Source organism: Bos taurus, chromosome 6 (genome assembly GCF_002263795.3).
Source record: "Bos taurus isolate L1 Dominette 01449 registration number 42190680 breed Hereford chromosome 6, ARS-UCD2.0, whole genome shotgun sequence".
NCBI classification, from domain to species: Eukaryota; Metazoa; Chordata; class Mammalia; order Artiodactyla; family Bovidae; genus Bos; species Bos taurus.
Genome location: NC_037333.1, coordinates 86,520,245 through 86,542,406, shown reverse-complemented (window position 1 = coordinate 86,542,406; position 22,162 = coordinate 86,520,245). Strand labels below are relative to the sequence as shown.

The window sequence follows — 22,162 nt, the reverse complement described above, 5'->3', positions numbered from 1 at the left end:
ACTCTCTGAATGCCCTTTGAACTGTGCCCAGGGGAAACTTTCAATGCCATCTAAAATAACTTTGGTCGAAAAACGCAAGCTGGAGCAAAGGAGGAAAAAGCAAAGTGTAAAAACATGAAAAGTGCCATAAAAAATATATTTTGCTATAGTCAATGAGGACCTCCTGGGACCCTTCCTGATTTCTTTTTAGGGAAGACACACATTTCTTGATCACAGACTTTAAAAGTAGAGTGGACAAAAATATACTGATGTGAAAGCTTGAAATATATGAAAGTTTCAAAACTCCTCTGGCCAAACAAAATCTCCCTTGCATCAGAAATTTCCCTTCTCGCCCTGAATAAGCTAACAGACCAAAACCATAGCATAAATTGTCATGGTAAGATACCATTCCATGCTCCAGTGATAGATGCAAGGCATTCTGGAAGGAAATCATTGAGTAAGCAGAAGCAAGGCTGAGGTTTTGTATCCTCTTGACCCTGTCATTTAATCCTCCTTCTCTTCCTTACATCATGTGAGTCACAGACAGAAAAGGTATATGTATGATTTAAAGTCAAAGCTCCTGAAATTTTCCCCAGAACGGTTTGCCCCTCTGCCCTTCTACACGCTACACTGTGGAACTGGCATCCTTGGGGGTGGATTCTGACTGCCAGTAGGGTATGACGTCAAAATGGGCAGCCACGGAGTCACTAGAGAAGGTAGGAATGCACTTCTCCTGCCAAGGCCAAAAGCTTTTACTGGGACTCACCAGTGGCTGAAAAACAAATGTTTTATTTGATACCCCAATACAGTAGGAAGCAACATTTGCAGAAAAGAAGGTAACAGCCTGTAAACAGAAGTTGGAGGTGGTTTACTAGATAAAACAGCACGGGAGAAAACAATATGACGTTGGATTCTATTTAAATTGAAATTTTAAAAACTGATGCTTTAATTTGCTTCTATGACATTTCATATGCCTAACTGTTAAACTGAAATTCGCACCTTTTATTTTCTCAACTATTAGTCAAACAAAATGGAATTATTTTCTAGATGGAAATTTTCTCAGTGAGGCATGCCCATACTTGGGCAGTGCTGATGGCATGTTCTTTTTTTTGTTGTTGTTGTTTTTTTAATTTTTGCCTTCATGATCTCTACTTTAAAAAAAAAAAAGTTTTGTTAAAATATAACTTATACAGCATATAATTCATGCATTTAAAGCATACAATTTCATGTTCCTTGCATGTTCATAGAGTTGTACAACTATCACCACAATCAATTTTAGAACAGATTTTGATCACCCCAAAAAGAAATGCCATGCTTATTAGCACTCATTCTTTCTCCCAACCCTCAGCCCCTGGCAACCACTAATCTACTTTCTTTTTCTACAGAGCTGGATGTGCGTGTGTGTGACTGTGTGTGTGCACACATGTGTGTGTGTGTGTGTGTGTGTGTGTACACTCAGTTGCTCAATCGTATCCAACTGTTTGGGACCCCTTGGACTGGCTCCTTTGTCCACGGGATTCTCTGGCAAGGATACTGGAGCGCGTTGCCATGGCCTCCTCCAGGGGATCTTCCCAACCCAAGGACTGAACCCACACCTCCTGTGTCTCCTTATTGGCAGGGGGATTCTTTACCGCTGAGCGCCTGGAAATCCCTATACAGCTGAACGGCATTTAAGAGTGCTTATGCTCATCATGCTTCCTCCTGTGAGCACAGAACCTGATTCTGTACTCTCCTTTCTACCTGCAGTGTTCTCCTCAACCTTCACCCATTTTTTTTTCTTTCTCATCCTTTGGAACTCAACTCAAGTAGGACTTTCTCAGAGAAGTCATTCCCTGATCTCCGCAGCAAATCCTACTATTATCAGATTTTTATAGCACCATGAGTCACTCCATCATAGCACTTACCATAGATACAATTTAACATTTATTTGTATGGTATTGGATTAGTAAGTGTCTCTACCAAAAGACTCAGTTCAGTTCAGTTCAGTCGCTTAGTCGTGTCCGACTCTTTGTGACCCCATGAATCGCAGCACGCCAGGCCTCCCTCCAAAAAGACTACTAGCTGCCTAAGGGTAGAAAGAGTCTTTACTTTTGTTCACCATCGTATTTCCAGCATCCAGCACCAAACTTAGTACACATTAGATCTTCAATAAACATCCTATATGAAGGGAATAAGGGACAGATGTATGAATGAGGTATCTCAGTCTTCCTGATACTGTTGTGGTCCTGGGGTTTACTGAGAGACTCTCTCTAGAGTTTTCAGTACTGAATAACTTTCCCGTGACTTCACTTGTTCACAAGGAACAAAGATTAGAGGGCTAAGGATCTCCTAGAGCAGGGAAGCTGAGTAATATTTTATAGTAAAATCCCTTGAAAGCAAAATAGTTTCAAAACATGCAACCAAGATAAATTTGACAAATTCTAAAACTTTAAAATAAAAAAAATTAAAGAACAAATGAGCGAATAACCAAGTGACAGATAACAGATTTTAATATGAGAAACAAGTTGACATTTCACCCAGAAAAGAAAACTATCTGTATCCCCAGCAAAATCTAGCCACACCACCCATTTCATCCAGTCAATTTTAGCTACTTTAGTTAAGTTTGTTTTATGTACGTTCTCAAATAATAAATGTAATCACTTAGAAAATAAGTAATAAAAAGATACATAATATGACTTCTGATTCTAAGCTAAGATTTCTGGATTAACCATGTAGGACTTCAAGGGAGAAAAGGAAAGGCTACTTCATCTATTGTGCTTAAGTTCATCACTACCCCATAGTGAAAGAAAAAGGAATCAGTATTGATAATATTACACAAGGTGAATTTGGATGTGAACAATGACTTTCAAATTTCATTCACTCTAGCTAGATGCTGTGAAAAAGCCTGATCTAACCTTTATCCTAATCACTCTAGCACAATGGCTAAGAATTTTGCCTGGAGTCAGACAGATGCCAGTGTCCCAGCAACACCACTTGCCAACCATGTAATGTCAGGTGAGTCACTCACTTCTGCAAGCTTCAGGTCCCTAACCCTAAAAATGAGGACATTAACCTCAAGGGCTTTGACCAGGAAAACTAAGATTACAATTTTTAGGTACCTGCAGAGTACCTATTGCAGAAATTGTGTCCAATAAATATTCATTGTTATTATTCTCAGCAACATTTTATCAACAAAATTCATCACCTTCTACACAGATTTGTTCACATTACTGCTGATAGCTCTCCTTTGTAAGATGAGTGTAGTCATACACTCATATGACAGGTAGTCATATAAACAGACCAACCTGCAAAATCTGAGGGCTGCTCAGGCTCACCAACAACAAGGACAAAATTAAGAGATTCCAGGTCTTCACTTCCTCTAAGTAGAAGATATTATTTACCATTTATGGAGTAAATAATGGAACTAAAATATTCACTCACTAATATTTATTAAAATAAGTGTCAATCACCTATCCCTTTCCATTAAGAAACATGCATTTCTCCAAGCACCACCCAGTCCACCTAAGCTTACATCTCATTGGTCAGGACTAAGTCACATGACTTAGTCCCTAGCCTCAAGGAACCCTGGGAAATCTATGTTTTCAGCTGTCACACTGCCGTCATGAACAAAATTGACGTTTTGAGGAGAAAGAAGAAAAGGAGAATATATACTAGGCAGGCTACCAAGCAGAGTCTCCTAAAATGTACTTCTATGGTTGTTTTTTTCCTTCTGGTTTTTGTTTGTCTGGCCCCATCATGCAGCATGTGGGATCTTAGTTCCCTGACCAGATATCAGACCTGTGCCCCCTTCAGTGGAAGTGTGGACTATTAACCACTGGACCCCCAGGGAAGTCCCATATGGTTGTTTAACTACAGAACTATAATGACCACATTCTTTTCTTCTAAAGGGGGACAGGATCTTTTGGTAGAAGCCCCTCAGTTTGCTCACCCTCTGTGCTGGTCCATTCCTAGGTAAAGAGGCAATGAAACCTCACCAGCTCCTCACTCCCCACCCCTACCCTCCGGACATTCCTGTTGCTCCAAGGCTCAACTCAAATGCTCCTTTCTCTGTGATGCCTTTTCCTACTCCCCATGTCAAACCTAGACATTTTCCTCGATGCCCTCATACCACCTGGTGGATAGCTCTATTATAGTAATTGTCATAGTCTCTGCAATTTGAATTGTGTCATTTTCTCCACTAAACTGTCAGGTTTCAATTTTCATCTCTGCAGGCCCAGTACCCAGGTCTGTGCCTGAAAAGAAAAAGTACTCCCTAAATATTTCTTTTGAACTGTGATGTTGGAGAAGACTCCTGAGAGTATATGGACTGCAAGAAGATCAAACCAGTCAATCCTAAAGGAAATCAACCCTGAATATTCATTGGAAGGACTGATGCTGAAGCTCTAATACTTTGGCCACCTGATGTGAAGAGTCAGCTCATTAGAAAAGACCCTGATGATAGGAAAGATTGAGGGAAAGTGGAGAAGGGGACGACAGAGGACAAGATATTTGGATGACATCACCGACTCAACAGACATTGAGCAAACTCCAGGAGATGGTGAAGGACAGAGAAGCCTGGGTGCTGCAGGCCATGGGGTCGCAGAGTCAGACACCACTGAGCAACTGAATGACAACAACAAAATATTTCTTGGACTGAATCAAAATGGATTAAATTGAATTGACTTGCATTGCACTGCACTGAGACTCAGGGATCGGACTGCATCTCTCCTCTCACCCTATTGTGGTGGCTCATGGGGTGTCTACCCCAGAACCATGAAGAATGATGACAAGCTTACTAGCTTATGGTTCATACAAGTAGATCATGTCTCAATGAGATCATGCATTAGCTTGACTTTCTGGCCAAAAAGGAGAGTCCAAAAAAAAAAAAAAGTTACATTAGCTTATTTCCTCTCAGGGGAACTATGGAGAAAGGAATAAAAGTCACTGTTTAACAAACAAAAGGCTGAGAAAACATTTTTTTCATTTAAGAATATGACAAATTAGTGAAAGTGACAAAAATAAATAAAAACCTACCACATACTCAAAAAAAAAGTTGCACAATTGCCTAAAAGCCAAACTGTAATTGTGAATGTGCTGGCATTTGGCACAGAGATCAGGATTTCAAGGAAGTGAGCCACTCTTTCATGAACAGGACTAAACTGAAATGTCACAAGCAGCTTTTGATTAAACTACGATTGTCACAGTATATAGGAATGAACTAACATATGGTGTTTTTAAAATAAACTACTAACCACATCCAGTGGTTTCAATTAAAGAATGGTTCATTGCTTACAAAAATTCCCCTAGATCCAGCTGTCTTCCAAAAAAGTCCCATTGCCTCACTGAATTTCCACTGTCATCAGGCAGATTACTAAGGGACCAGTCTTGGATTAGATGTGAACACTCAGGGCAGCCTTTGTAGAAAGTACTTTCCCCCAGCTTTATCTCGTGGCTGAACAAATCCTGGGGGTAATCTCCTATAAGGAACATAAGTTGAATTGTAGCTATCTTAAATGGCCTACTAGAAATCTCAGAGATAACCAAAAGAATTTTTCAGAATGCTAAATATGATTATTTATACCTTAGTGTTCTGGAATTTAAAAAAAATAATAATAAACAAGTATTACGAAAAGATCTAGTAAGACCCAAGTTTTTGATAGAAGGAACATCTCTTAGGGAGGACTCCAAAACCAATACAAAGAGGTAATGTAAACAGAAGAATGAAAAGAAGCTAGAGAATCACCGTAATTATTTCATAATCATGGTAGAAAAACTATCCCTTGGGGGATTAAAGATAAGACAGGCAGAGGCCACTTGAAACTTGTCTGAGGACAGCATTAGAGATCTGGTCCTGCTAAGAAATGTGGTTCTATTTTGAGGGGTGAGAAGCTAGCCTCTGCCACTCACCCAGTGATTTTTCTGTTCTTTGGTCTCACTGTCTTTCTCAATAGTCAGGGTCCCTCCACAGTGTCTCTTTCTCAGAACTGGTCATCTCCTCACTCTCCTTGGGCTTCCCTAGTGGCTCAGATGGCAAAGAATCTGCCTGCATTGCAGGAGACCAGGGTTCAATCCCGGGGTTGGGAAGATCCCCTGGAGAAGGGAATGGCAACACACTCCGGTATTACTCCCTGGATAATTCCATGGTCAGAGAGGAGCCTGGTGGACTATGGTTCACGGACTGCAAAGAATCGGACACAACTGAGCGGCTAACACTTTCCTATCTCCTTACCTTCAGTGTTATTCATGTACTTTTTTTCTGTGCCCCCCCACCCCCACTGGCCAAAATGTGGAATTCAGTGACATTTTAAAAAATCAATTGTTACTTAAAATAAATATAAGCTTCAGGTTGGTTTTTCTACTAATACGTTGCCCTTGATTGATCTCTTTTTCATCCAAGCTAGTACGAGCCTTCTATTAAAATTCCCCATCTTCACACTTAAAGACAGAACATTTTCCCCACCTGCCAGACAAGGAAAGCCTCTCTGTCACTTCTACTGTACACAAAAAATATGCAATGCAAAGATCCTGAAGTTTATCCCATTATATTCATCACTTAGGTGTTTTACAAATGTCAGAAAGAATCATAAAACAATAGAATAAAAGGAGCTTAAAGAGAATGTGGCATACACATTTTCCAGTCAATCTGATAGGGGAAAAAAAAAATCTATAAACCTTCCAAGTTTGATTTGAGCAAGAAATAATAACTCAGGAAAAGTTTCCTTTAGCCACACACTTCTCACGCACTTTAGAAAACTTTGATTAGCATTTGATCTAAATGAGTGGCCAGTGGAATACCAGTTATCTACCTTCAGTTCTCATTAACCATAGTATCTTCTGTTCAAAATCTATATTTAAGAATTGGAGGAACAAGGGAGAATATTAGCCATCTCTGGGTGTGGACATCAATAAAATAATCCAAAAATCTCTCTGAACTTTTTTGCTTGTTTGTTTCCTTGGTTTTTGTTCATTTGGGGAATTCAGCAATTTCACAAGAAATAAAAAAGCAGAGTCAAAGAACTGACCTAGGATTTTATAAGCTGCTCATGCATGCATTCTGGATACTACACAAATCTGCAGTGAATTTCTGGTTACAGAAATTGCTATTCCCATGACTTGGTAACAGAAATCAGCCTATTTTTTGCTGAAAACAACTTCAGTTTTGAACAAACACAGCCAGCTATACAGTCGGCGTGTTTCCTGTAAATCTGCATCCAGAAGTCACATTTTCCATTACACCTAAGTTATTCCTTCCTCATAAATGAAGCAGAATCAATTAAATGTAATTTCTCTGTGGCCTCTGTGTTAAAATTTTGGTAACTCACAAAGGATAATTTTAATACAGATTGCTGGAACACAGTAACACCACTACCAAAAGTAACTCCTAAGGGTATTGAGTACACTCTGCTTTTAAAAAAAAAAGGAATTTGGCTTAATTGGCAAGCAGCAAAAGAATAAAAAATTTCAGGGACATTCTTGTTTCAAAACCATTACATCATAATTCTGAGAAGGATGTACAAAGGTCACCTAAGTTCATCTCTGCAGCAACACGGATTAATCTGTTTATCCATGATAAACATACATAAACAATTCTTAAAATTTTCCATGTAAGACACTCCACAAACAGCCTCCGTGACATAAACTGATTAACGAATCTCACTATCATAAGTAACCATTTTTATATACTATCCTCACTTGGCAAAGTGGAATATGTACCCCAAATAGTCTTATGCAGAGGGAAGCTTACTCCAACTCAACATGCTAATACAGTTCTTTAGTGAAATGCCATCTTAAATAACATTTTGCATTCTTGCACTGACATACATATCTTCACACATTTTAATATTTTCTCATGAGAAAAAGTACATGCAGGGTAGCACTTTTTGTTTCTGTTTTGAAAATATGAACAATTTCTATTTTTTATGTGCTAATTAGTCATTGCAAAGTAAATGTTGCAGACCTATACAGCATGAGAAAAAATACTTTTCCTGGCCTTCTCTCTTTTCGTGTCACTGTTGTTCAACTCACTCTACTGCACAACTCCAGTGACTTCTATTTTAATCACATTTGAATAAGATTTAGGTTGGGGAAAATAGCATTTTTTTAAACTAAGGTAGTTGTTAATACTAAACTTTTCAGTTTTTATTTTTGCAGACAGAGCAGAATATTTTAACCTACTTGATCATTTCTGGACATTTTATTTGTATACCCACTCAAAGGATATGCTACTTCAAAACATGACTCAAATTAAATATGAGATATTGCTCCTGCCAGTGGGGCTCTAATGATATCGTTGGAGAGACGACACACACCTGAATTAAAGAAGTGAGTCAATACTCAAATCACCACAGGTCTAAGTATCAGAACATGTAACATACTTGTAAAATAATGTAAAATACTTGCCACAGGAGTTCAAAAACTGGGCAAGTCATTACGTGCTGGTATAAATGCTCTCTTTAAGGCCTGCAGAAGCAGAGTAAACCTACAACTTGCATTAAACTACCTAAAATATTGAAAACAGTAGAGGAAGCTCCATTAGTCTCAATTTCTTTTTAAATGTCTAAGAAGCCCAAGTTAGGAAACTGTTTTCAGTAATGAGGAGCATTGGAAGGGTTTATTATTATTATTATTATTACTATTTATTTAATTAAGGAGAGACTAGATGAAAGTGACAGTTTAGCAATCTGGAAACCTTATCAGAAATAACTCCCTTCTATTTCAAGTTAGACCCTGAAGGCAGAAAATCCAAAGAAGATAATGCCTTACGAATGCAAAGGAAAAGGCAGACACAAGAGACACTGATGGAAAACCAACAGGACTCAGTGAGTGGCTGTCTATGGAAGAAGAATACTTAAGAGTCAAAGATAACGAAGATTTTGATTATATAGGTAACAAAGATGACAGGGACTCCATGCTCACCACACCTCTACAGAATGTGATGAAAAGTCAAGTAACACTCCCCATCCATGGGAAAGTTATTAAAAGAACCCAACATTCCTGCTTCCAGATTGTGGTCATGGAAGAATTCCAGAGAATTTATTTATAGAGTATACCCACGGTCCCCTATGGTCCCTCATAGCAATTTTTGCATTAACAGTTTAAGTCCATAAAGTCCTGAATCTAAATCCCTGGAATTAAGAACCCATGGAGTCCTTCAAGAACTTTTTATATGAGAAATTTCCTAAATAGAATTACCATTTCAAGAAGATCCCTACCAATATCTTTCTTTTTTTAATCACACATATACTCTCAAATACGCTCACACCCTCAAGATTCTTATCTTATAACCTTGAACTCAAACCACAGGATGCGTTCTGCCTTCTGCTGAGGAGCTAATGCCTGTGACCCACAGTCATTTACACCCTCTTCGCTTCATTAAAGTATACTTCACATCTGACATTCCACATGGGGCTCTGGTTTTCTCCCATTTTCCACCCCAAGTCACAGTCTCTTTTTAGCTTGCGTACCCCAGCCCCTGGAGCACAGTGGAACCCTCTGAGGCCTCCAGAACTCATGAGTCACTATAAATAGCAACGACATCAACTCTCCCATGACACACGTAAACACACTATTCATAACATCTCATGGCATGATAAAATGGAATATCTATTGTAATAGAACAGTCAGAGGCTACGAGAAATGACACTCTTCCATAGTGTGAAGGACTGCCACTTGGAGGCAGCTTCAAGGTGACTTCAAGTGAATCGCATTTCCAAAACACCAGGCTCCCTATGAGGTGTACATAGTTAACCAGTGAAAGAAGGTGGAAGCACCATGACACAGCCCTCCTGTACTCATCAGCAGCACAGAGGAAGAAACAGCAATTATGTGTACCACACAAAACACAACATTGTTGAGCCTGCCTCGTGCCACCAGAAACACAAGTATGCCAAACATTTTCCTCTCTGCACAGCACTGCCTTCAGGTTGCTGACTCGTCCCACCCAACTGCCCTTCTTAGCCAGATTAATTTCACTGAGAAACACAAAGAGGCAGAAAAGAGATCCTTCTCAGGAAAGAAGGGACAGACCATTTGCCTTCAGGGGCTCAGAAGCGAAATTCCAACTACTGGCTGAATTCAAGGACACACGTGGTAATAAGCAGTCACTTGCTCTACTGGCTGTCTTTTACACAAAACAGGAGCACGATCAGTATCACTTCTGCCTGATGAACATCTTGTTTCCTTGGTCCTTTCACGCTATGCAGCATCCAGGCTGTACCACCAGCAAGTTATTAATAAGAGACTGAATTTAAGCTAGATCTCCTGAAGATGCCATTGGGATCCAGGAGTCAAGCTGACAGCCAAAGCAAAGGAAAAGCTAGTGGGCATTGATAGCACAAAAGGCAGAAGCGCTTAAAGAAGTAATTCTGCAAAGTTTTAGTCTGACCCTTTGGCATTACCTGTGTACAGTGGATGGGAAAAGATGAGATCGAAGAAAGTGTTCAGAATAACTCAAAATAATAATTGCTAACCAGATACACCGCTCACTTAACACTCAGAGCACTATGGATTAATTTCTATCATTATTCCCTTTACAAGAGAGGAAAGTGGAGTACTGAGAGCTTAAGTATCTTGCCAAGTTCACGCTGCTGGTATGAGCTGGTATTCGAACTGTCTAGCTCAAATGTGCTCCTAACTGCCGTGACCCACTGCCTTTTCAGTAAACTTCCATCACAAGTGACCCTTCTGAAAAGGCCAACTTTTAGGTTTTCAATTATTTTTTAATACAAAAAGCCTTTGTTTCAGACCTAAAGATAAAATGCATCCTCCTACGTATATAGGATGAAAAATAGAGAAGAGGATAAAAAAGACAGTGTGTTTCTTTTGTGTTTTATTTCTTAACAGGGACAGAATCTACTCTTCGCATGCACACTTCAGACTTCCTTCTCTCCTGCATACTGGTTCACTGGGGGGATATGCAAATGGTGCACAGAAAATTGTAAGAATCTTAGATATCGGTATTTAAGGCCTCGCCTGAAAACATGTAAGAATCAAGGAAAAAGTAGAAATGCACCCAGCAGAATGAAGTCGGGTCGGGGGAGGGCACAGGGGTGTATGCAAAGTCAAATGACAAAATCCCAAATAATCTTGGCTCTTATGCAAAGGTACTCTGTTCATTTCCCTGGAAGCACCAAACAAAAGCGGCTGCCCATTTCTCTGCTTCAGTTTCCTGGCTATTACTGGATCACCCACGGGCATCCATGTTCCAGGCTCACAGAACAATGCTCACTAGCATAAATCCATCAGTCCTGGTACTCATCCAAAGAGCTAAAAAAGACTACCACACGACTGAATGAACGTCTGTGTGCGCATACCTAGCGACAGAATCCCACCATGGGCAAGACATATGTGTGAGAGGCAGTTAGCACCTCCCAGCACCGAGGCATGTGCGAGCTTGTCAAGAGATAGATTACACATCAGACCGAAATGCTGAACAGGATGTTCTGCTTGTAGCTCTGTTTGCTAACATTTTATACATCTTCAGAGTCTCTGCCGTCACAGAGAGGCCTGTGAGTCCCCCACGAGCACCCCAGCACACTAACAAAATGCAAAGTGCAGAGGTCACTCCATCGATGGTAGGAGTTTAGCTCGTCTAGGACCACCTCCCCATCCAGAATGGGCAACCCTCGGAGGACAGCAGTTGCTAACTTAGGGGGAAGAAAAAGTGCACAGTGGGGGAGGCAAAGGGTTATTTTTAAGAAAGAGCACAATCGAGCTTTTCTCTCCACCACCCACTCCACACCACCTCCTCGCTCCCTTGTCTCTCCTCCTGCCTGCTCTTCCACTTCATTTGTCTTCCCCAGCCTCCCGCCCCATTGCTCATGTCCCACACTTCTCACACGTGTTTTCTTCTCTGTGTCCCAAGGTGGGACACCAGCTCAAACGCCACACAGAGAAAAACAGCTGTGTGAGGCCTCAGAGCTGCTGCTGAGCTTGGGGGTGGGAAGAGGGGGACAGGGACAAAGAAGCTGGCTAGCTTCCTCCTCAAAGCTCCCAATGCCTAAGATTCAACACATGCATCCACTTTTTAGAAGCCTTCTCTTGACACCAGAGCCACAGGGAAGAGAAAAAAGCTTCTGTGTTATAAGCTAAATGAACCCATTAATTACGTCATCTTCATATGTGCCTGAATACTTGAAGATATTTGGCTTATGTCTTATTACAAATGTCCTTTACTATTTGTCCTATGCCTCCTCAATATGGCTTCCAAAGCTGAGTCACCTGAGCTCTTGTGTGGACTAGTGAGCATTTTTAAATGTAAGTGATAAATCCACGTGCTCTGTGGATTGATTTCCTCCAACAGCTGTGAGTGACAAGCAACTCAACACACTTGGGAGTCGTGTGCCTCGACCAAAGTAGTGCTTCAGCAATAGCTGAAATAATGAGGCACTTTCCAAAGTGGAGTAATTAAAAATCAGGGCCAACTTTAACATGGCAAGAGAAAAAGGCAGAGCAGGAAATATAAAGATCACGTATGAGGATTACAAACAAGAAAACCACTTGGATCTTCATCTGAGACCAATAGAAGCAATACCTATGTCTTCCTCTGTGGCAATCCATCAACTCAACTGGATGGCTGGATGGCATCACTGACTCGATGGACGTGAGTCTGAGTGAACTCCAGGAGTTGGTGACAGACAGGGAGGCCTGGCGTGCTGCGATTCATGGGGTCGCAAAGAGTCGGACACGACTGAGTGACTGAACTGAACTGAACTGAACTGAAGCATATACGCTGGGCTTTCCAGATGGCACTAGTAGTAAAGAACCCACCTGCCAACACTGGAGACCTAAGAACCTCAGGTTCAATCCCTGGGTCGGGAAGATCCCCTGGGGAAGGGCATGCCAACCCACTCCACATTCTTGCCTGGAGAATTCCATGGACAGAGGAGCCTGGTGGGCTCCAGTCCACAGGGTCACATAGAGTCAGACATGACTGAACTGACTTAGCATGCACACACACACACACACTATGTACCAGGCACCGACCGTGCTGGGTGCCAGAGATAACACAGGAAAAGAAGACAAACCTGATCCAAGCTCTCAGGGAGCTTACGCTGTCCCATCAGCACAAGACAAAACTGTAGGTTTTTTTTACTAACTGTAGGTTAGTAAACTCCCGAAGTGAAACATGTATTACAAAGGAAAGAGATGAGAACTGTGGAAGACCAACAATGGAGAAGCTATTAATACATCAGATAGAATAGCAGGGCAAAGCATCGCTCTCTGAAGAGACAACACTTTGAAGCCGGAACATAAAGGCAGAGAAAAGCTAACCAGGGCAAGAATGAGGGACCATTCCAGAAAGACAGAATTGCACAAGCAAAGGTCCTGAGGCAGAAAAGGTTTGGACACCACTGAAAAATCAGTGTGGCTGAATTAAAGTGAACAAGGAGCAAGTAATGCAAAGGATTCTGGTGAGACACAGTGGGCCCTGAGCTTTGACCAGGATTTCATTCTAAAGAGGGAATGGTATGACCCAATTTGCACTTCGTGATAATCACTACTCCCTCTGTGTGGGAAAAGATATGAAAAGCAGAGGTTGTTCCAGTTGTCTTAAGCAAGAGGGTAGGATTCCCTGGATCAGAATATGGCAGTCACATTAAAAAACAATAGACAGATTCAGAGGTATTTTAGAAGTAGAACCAACAAAAGTTATCGACATATTGCAGATGAGGGTGACAGGAAGGGAAAAATCAGAGATGATTCTCATCAAGGGGCTCTATTTCCAGGTGGGTTTTTTCAATAGTGACAAGCACCACCTGATATAACACCAGGTCCATGCAAGAATCTGGTCTAGGGGGCCTGGCATGCCTGTAGACATAAGTTACTTAAAAACCACAGATCTAAGAACAAGAGAAACTTTTGTCTTCACATTGGCGCCAGAGCCCTATAGTTTCCCCAAAATCACACGCTTAAATGTCCCTTTACATCTGAGTGCAACGATTTTTAAGTAGAATCGCACCAGATAAACCAGCTATCAACCCATCTAGTCTCCATGATAAGCAATGGAGAAAATACAGCAATTTCTTTGAGGATCTTCATGTCAAGTTGGATGTCAAATACGTCACAGGCATATGACAGCATAACTTACTGACTAGCAGAAAATAACTAACTATAAAATACAAATTTATTGATCATTTCTTTGTTATCATTGTCCTTAACAATGTTGTCTCCGTAGGATCGCTTCAGAAACCAAGTATACAACCCAATGCAGTACTCCCCAAGGAGAAGACCTCTAAGATAAAGAGTATGAACTGCCTTCCGTCCTCTACATGCTCTACTCAAACTGGTCTCCAGAGGCCACAGGAAGTCACAGCATTCCATGGAAGACAGAGATTCAGCCTCAGTGCCTTTCTGACCTGTTCATCCCTATTACCTACTTGAGTATTACTGGCATAGTTTCCACTGCCCTTCCTAAAAAGCTATTACATAATGATCATCTCAAAATCCTGTGGCCCATTTGTGTAAGTGAGCATCTCTTTCCCTTTTAGTATTTATAGAGATGATGCACTCTTGTTCTTAAATTGCAGAATGAGAGACGATGAGACAGACAGACAGACAGCCACACACACACACACACACACACACACACACACACACACACACACTGGAGACAGCACCTCTGATTCTGGCTCAGGTCTTGCCAAAACAGATAGCAAATCGAGATAAACTAGTAATGTATTTGGAAAGGAATGTTATCTTTCGTTCCTCAAGACTATTAACTGTGACCTTTTTTGTCTGCATTTCAAGGACTTTGCTCGAAACAGACCCCATTTTTTTTAGTCAATATACAAACAATGCCTTTCAGAAAGGCTCTCCCCCAGTGTTCCAGTGAAAAGCATGCAACTCCTGCCTCCTGTCCTCTGGTCCCATGTAAGTCTTACATTTACTCCAACACTTTAAACTTTTAATTCAGTGGTCCATCCCCAAACTGTCCTCAGAACATTCCTCTTTAATTCGGTGGTCCAGCTGACAGCTCCTCTCCACATAAGTACCTCTCTACCTGCTAAACCACCTGCTCAGCTCCAGTAGACAGACTATAAAAACAATTTACAGATTCACATCACTACACTTCACAGCCTCATACTTAACTCTGTAAATTCACTTTCAACCGTTCTGAGCTGTTAATTCTAATTTAGCCTCTCATCACCTACAAAGACTAAACTGGATCTTTATCTTTGCCACCCATGTTGGATTTTATTGCAGGTTCTGGATTTCTGCAACTGTAGCAAAGAGAGGAAGAACTGGGCTGAGCTCGCCAACATGAAAAGCTGTCACTATGTAACTCATGTTGGGGACTCTTCCCAAACTGGCATATGTTTCTGCTGCTTTTCGCTTCTACGGCTTTTCGCTTCTACTGCATATATTTATTCTCACTCTAGCCACAAAGCTGCCCAGATAGCCCAACGTTCTCCACATCGAAAGAAACCAAAGCAACAGACACATAAACCCAAACACACATCCACCTGCTTGAATCCAAGGATGTGCTTTGACCTCCTGCTATTCTGTGCCAAATAACACCTCTATCCAAAGTCTGATGATGGCTAATAGTTTCAACATTTTCAGAGCTGCGTCACTGTAAATGACCCTCTGATTTTCAGGATGTTTTCCCACTATTCTTTTTTAAATCAACCTGGCTAAATGTAACCTATAATCCTATAAATGTCATGTAAATATGTATGCGTGTATATGAGGAGGGCATGACAATCCAGTCCAGTATTCTTCTCTGGAGAATCCCCATGGACAGAGGAGCCTGAAGGGCTACAGTCTGCGGGGTTGCAAAGAATTGGACAAAACTGAGCAGCTAAGGACAGCACAGTATGTGTGTGTGTATATATATACACACGCATATACATATATATGTGTGTATATAGCCAAAAAGTTCATTTGTGTTTTTTCATAAGACGTTATGGATTATACTTTGTTGTTGTTTACTGGCCCAGTCATGTCCAACTCTCTTGTGAGCCAATAGATTGGGATTTTTCAGGCAAGGATACTGGAGTGAGTTGCCATTTCCTTTCTCCAAGGGATCTTTCTGACCTAGGAATTGAACCCGTGTCTGCTGCTTCGCAGAAGGATTCTTTACCACTGAACCACCAGAGAAGCCTCTATGGATTATACATACACATATATATATATATATATATATATATGTATAATCCTCATCTTGACCTACTTTCTTAATAGAACCTACTTCTAAGGAGAAACAAGGCAAAAATTTCTTGAAAAATTTCCCAGTTACTGCTGATAATTGCAGTTAAATATCACCTATAATACTCTGTCCTACTTCACTAATGGAAACACAAAATGCTAAACGCCTAAACGCTGTCAGATCTCTTCTGACCTGCTCAGAATTTTACCAGGTCTCCTCCTAGACCAACCTACAGGGACAAGAAAAGCATCACCTCCGGAGACATTATTCTTTAGAGGCGTAATGTCTCCTCACCCCTCCCCATTCGCCCTAAGATCTTTAAGCATGTCTTTCCCAAGGCCATGGGAGGGAGGCAGAGAGGGGCACCAGCACCCAGGGGGAACTCACTGAGAGGCTTCAGGATGCTGCTGCTGGACTCATCCGCATTCTCCACATCTGACTTGTCAGAATAGTTCTCAGAGATTCTCTCCTTTTCCTTCTTTTCTCGGTGGCCTGTCTTTCTCTTGTGACGTCTCCTTCTCCGGTAGCTCTTTGGCACATGGACCCCAATGTAGATGGTGTGGTGGCCTGAGGAAGGAACACAAATCACTCGTCATTTCAAACCACAGTCTCAGCTACATAGAAATCACACAAGACCCAGAGGTCAGAAAAAAAAAATGTCCATAAATTCAACATTACCATTTCACATTTGATAAACTGGAAAAATAAAACTGCCTTCCAATTTTCATTGAACTAGACTGTAATTCAACCTGTTGGCTGCCACCAGGATTTGGTGAGGATGTGTTCTAATTCTATCCGGATAGACTCTTTTTGTTTAGGCAAGTCAAAGAATATTGAACTAGAAATCAGGAATCCTTGATTCTGGTCAAACCTCTGCCATCAATGAGCTATCTGACCTTGAGCATGTCCCTTAATCATTCTGGGCCTCAGTTTCTTCATTTATATGAAGGTCTTAAACTGGGTAATCCTTAAGAGTCCTCTCCAGTGCCAACTTTCCTGGAGCCTGTGATTATACTGAATAGAGTGATGAAAAAGGAGTTATTGGAAAAAGGGGGGAAAAGACCTAATTCAGAGTTCAAAAAGTCATTCTGCGGGTATAAGGTTTTACACTAAAACTTTTTTTACCCAATCAGCAGAATAGAGACTTAGAACTGGGACAAACTAAGAAAAAATAAGACATACTTAGAGAGAAAATTTTAGAAATACTCAAATGTTCACACTAGGAAACAGCTAAAATGAATGTCAGCTACAGTGCCATTCTCATTTTTCTTTTTTCGTTTGCAAAAGTTTCTAAAAACTGGTTGTTGCTGTGATAAAAATAAACCCAGCCCAGTAAAGATTGCCTTGAAGAGGAGGGCATGAGGAAAAAAGATTGTGAAATGCTTTCAGTTCTCGAGAAGGAAGAACTGCAATACTGACAAGTGGTATTATTTTTACAAAATCTGATAAGACAGAAAAAAAAGGAACTCAAAGTTCTACATGTTTTTTTCCACTGGAAAACTTTTACTTTCACTTTGTATGCAGTCTAACTTCTGAATGTGGGAACCACCATTTCGGAAGTAATGGGAAAACTTCTTTTCTTTTTGAATTGCAAATGGGAGTTGCAAAAAAAGATGAGATTATCTAGGGATTTCCTCCACATTCTGGAATTATTCTGTAATGACCACTGTATGGCACCAAAGACAATAAATATCACACACTCACATGCAAGACACATATATGCAAATGTCTGATGAATATACCATGAATTCCTTTCCACTGTCACTCACGAGGCCTATCTAAAAACACTGTAATTCACAGTGGTGTTCCCTTAAACTGGAAGGATTAAAACAATTATATCAAGCAAGATGTTCCAATCAAGAATGCAGAACCCCATGTGAATGAATAAGCAGTCAAAAAAAAAAAACCTGATACTTGGAATGAAGTCTGAGGCATCTATATAAAACATGAAGTCCCTGCCCCCAATACATATACAGACATACAAACACCCAGACACATACGCCAACTCAACTACTAAAAAGCACAGTGAAATTCTCCCTGCAGAATGTGGTGCCAATGAGAAATTTATCATCTCTAACCATTTACAAGCAAATTGTTCTCATGGGAAAGCTATATTATACTAGGAAGTAGGAAACATCTAAAAAACAATGTGAATTAAGAAACAGTGTCAATTGTTTCCTGCGCTCCAGTTATTGAGGGAGTCCTCGAGCTTTATCTCAGGTCACACAATATATGTAAGCAAAGCATCCAGTTTCTTTAGTAAATCAAACACGGTCAGGAAATAGGAAAACATCACAAAAAATGTTAAGAAGTCAAAGAACAAATTTTAACCTGTCACATTAACTATTTTCTTATTAAAAAATGGTAACTAAGCAAAAAGAAAAAAAATGGCAATTAAACTGCAAGAGTCAAACTGATGTTACATGTAAAGATTTTTTTTAATATCTTTAGCCAAATCTGCATAGTATATTTAGATATAATGATAGATCATTTAAAAAACAGTTCGTGTGCACGCTAAGTCACTTCAGTCATGACCCATCCTTTGTGACCTTATGGACTGTAGCCCACCAGGCTCCTCTGTCCATGGGATTCTCCAGGCAACAATACTGCAATGGTTGCCATGCCTTACTCCAGGGGATCTTCCAGACCCAGGGACCAAACCCACGTCTCATGTCTCCTGCATTGGCAGGCAGGCTCTTTACCACTAGCGCCACCCGGGAAGCCCAAAAGACAGTTTCTATGGGCTGATAAGATTTTAAGGTAAGATTTCTAGCTATCAAGTGTTGTTGTCAACCCAACAAAAGAATCAGCATGATATAAAGAGTGAGCTATCAAAGCCCAGGAGAGAAATGTACCTTACCCTCTAGAACCTAATTGGAGTTGTCATCACCACAAAAATGGTGCCTTTTTATTTACATCGCAATCCTAGGCCTCACGGCTGCCTTATGAACTAGATTCAGCTGATCTCCATCTCCTCCAGCTCCTCCTCCAGATACTCCATCCAACCACAGGTGGGGGAACTTTTGGACACATGCTGCCCCGTGGAGCCCAAGTACCAACCACAAAGGTGGTTCCTTTTAAGACATCTCCAATTTCAGACATTTTTATCAGCTTTATTAAGGTACAGTTCTTCACATGCCATAAAATTCACTCATTTTAAGAGTTTATCTTTCTACTTTAATCTCTGGCATGTCTGAGATTTTTCTGGAATAAAAACTAATATTTTATAAAGTAAAAGAAAAAGAGAGTATATATTGAATGATTTTTAGCATATTTACAGAGAGTTGTGCAACCATCGCCATAATCCCATTTCAGAACCTGGCTACCAATCAACAAAGATCTCTCATGCTCATCCACAACCACTCTCTGTTCCCACTCCCATCCCTTACTACCTCTCAGGCATCTTTTATGCTGTCAGCAATGGGCTCCAGGAAGCTACAATTCTTGGTACCCACATGCTATGAACTTTTGCAGGACCCCTTACAGCACAGTAGAACCGAATATTCTTTGGGTAAGGAAGCTCTCTCCTTCCAAGAGTGGCCAGAGGAAAGCATCACTGAGCTGAGTAATTCAAAAGCAAAGCATCAGGAAACTCAAACAGGGGCTCTGTATCAACCAAAATGGGTGGGATGGGGAGGGAGATGAGAAGGAGTTTCAAAAAGGAGGGGATATATGTATACCTATGGCTGAGTCATGTTGAAGTTTGACAGAAAACAGCAAAATTCTGTAAAGCAATTACCCTTCAATAAAAAATAAATAATTTTTTTAAAAAGGCAAAGCATCCTCCTTTTCCTCTCAGACATTACTAGTAACTAAATTTTCCTTTTCTGTCTTGTTCAGATAAAGGAAAAGGCATAGAGTCCCAAGGTCAAACAAACCTTTAGGACCTAAGGAATAGTGTCTGTGTTTCAGCAATTACTTCTCAACCTCTTTTCATTTCAGCTTCTTTGCCCACCAGAAGAGAGGAATCGCCACTCCAGGTTCGATGCAGGATACAGGAAGCTTGGGGCTGGTGCACTGGGATGACCCAGAGGGATGGTATGGGGAGGGAGGTGGGAGGGGGGTTCAGGATGGGGAACACGTTTACACCCATGGCAGATGCATGTTGATGTATGGCAAAACCAATGCAATATTGTAAAATAAAAAAAAATAAAAATAATAATAATAAAAAGAGAGGAAGACAGCATCACTTTGGTGAGTAGGGGAAAGGCACGCTTTCTCAAAATGATGACCAAGTATTTTATAAGCTGTATATGCTAAGTACCAAACATTAATGCTATTACTAATGCTATTAGTAATAAGAATAACGCTATTACTAATAAGAATATCATAGTTGATCTCAGTATTTATTTTCATTAAAATATCTTTACCTGTTTCAGAGATATGCCATGAAGACTGATGGCTATTTTTAAAATTACAACTCACCAAATGACAGCAAGCTCTTAGGAAAGCCATAGAGGTGGAGGATATAGTATTATTTTAAGTGTAAAATGAAAAGGGGAAACTTGATAGACAAGCCTTCCAATTCAGCAAGAGTCTACAAAGCAGTAAGATGCTCGGAGAATCAGGGATAGTTACCTGTTTAATTTATGAGGGAATAAGTTTTAGGCTCAAAAGAAAAAAATTCTCCCCTAGTGAGTGAAAGTCTCTCAGTCATGTCCAACTCTTTGGGACCCCATGGTATATAGTCCATGGAATTCTTCAGGCCAGGATACTGGAATGGATAGCCTTTCCTTTCTCCAGGGGATCTTCCCAACCCAGGGATCAAACTCAGGTCTCTCGCATTGCAGGCGGATTCTTTACCAGCTGAGCCACCAGAGAAGCCCAAGAATACTGGAGTGGATAGCCTATCCCTTCTCTGGCGGATCTTCACGACCCAGCAATCGAACTGGTATCTCTGGCATTGCAGGTAGATTCTTTACCAGTTGAGCTACCAAATGTCAGTAAAGACTGCTTCCAAAGATAATGTAAGAAGAAGGAGCAAAAAAATTTAATAGCTATAATTCATAAGGAAACAGTGATTGGTTTAAATGTTATTAAAATAAAGGTTACATTCTTGCTACTCAAAATTTTGTAGAATAAAACTACTGGAACCTACATTTGACAGTGTTCACTTAGGTGTGAGTCAAAGGGCATTCAGTCCTAGATTTGGCAGGGCCTCAGGAGCATGTGTTCGAAGAAATACCCTGCATACCTTTCTGTGACAGATGGTGCAAGTTCTCAACAAACTCTAAATATCTTGGGAATATCTCACAATCCAACCACAGCCAGTATTCCTGGGGAGAAAACACAGCTTTTCTGGTTATCTCTGGCCTTCGGAAATTATCACCAGGTGATCCACGTTGCTTCCCGTCTTCACATGCTCCACCTCAGGGGAGAGCAGAAGCCCTCAGATGCTGTCATGTCCACTTCTCCCAGTTCCTGAAATATTTCTACACTAACGCCATTGAGAGTTGCTATTGTGATCTGAGGCCACCAGAGAACTCTTACACTTATTAACTATAGTCATTTAAGTGAAAGAGGCTTCCACAGATACCCACTTCACTACCAAAAATGATTTAGGACTTTGAAGAACGAAACCCATCAAGTGAGTCAAGCTAAAATTTCTGTAGAGAACTGAGTGGTTAACAATATATGCCTCTCTATGCAACACAGATCATTAGCTCCTTTAGGAAACATGAATGAGTGAGTGAGTGAAAGTCACTTAGTCATGCCGACGCTTTGTAACTCCATGGACTATCCAGTCCATGGAACTCTCCAGGCCCGAATACTGGAGCGGGTAGCCTTTCCCTTCTCCAGGGGATCTTCCCCACCCAGGGATCGAACCCACATCTCCCACATTGCAGGCAGATTCTTTACCAGCTGAGTCACCAGGAAAGCCCTTAGGAAACATGGTACTATGCTTATATACACACAGATGACAGAAGCCACTTACGGAATTGTTACAAATGTGCCAGGCTGTTCCATTACCTCATGCCATCCTCACCACTACACGAATTAAGTGAATGACAGAGGATGAGATGGTTAGATAGCATCACCGACTCAATGGACATG

At 40.8% G+C, this 22,162-nt stretch overlaps 1 protein-coding gene across 4 annotated transcripts in view; it reads right to left on the bottom strand.

Moving 5' to 3' along the window:
• SLC4A4 (solute carrier family 4 member 4) overlaps positions 1-22,162 on the bottom strand; it is a 364,012-nt gene that overhangs the window by 271,093 nt on the left and 70,757 nt on the right. For all 4 annotated transcript variants that reach the window (XM_015471675.3, XM_015471674.3, XM_005208064.5 and 1 more), the window contains 1 exon segment: positions 16,496-16,675. In XM_015471675.3, coding sequence (XP_015327161.1) covers positions 16,496-16,675 — 180 coding nt within the window.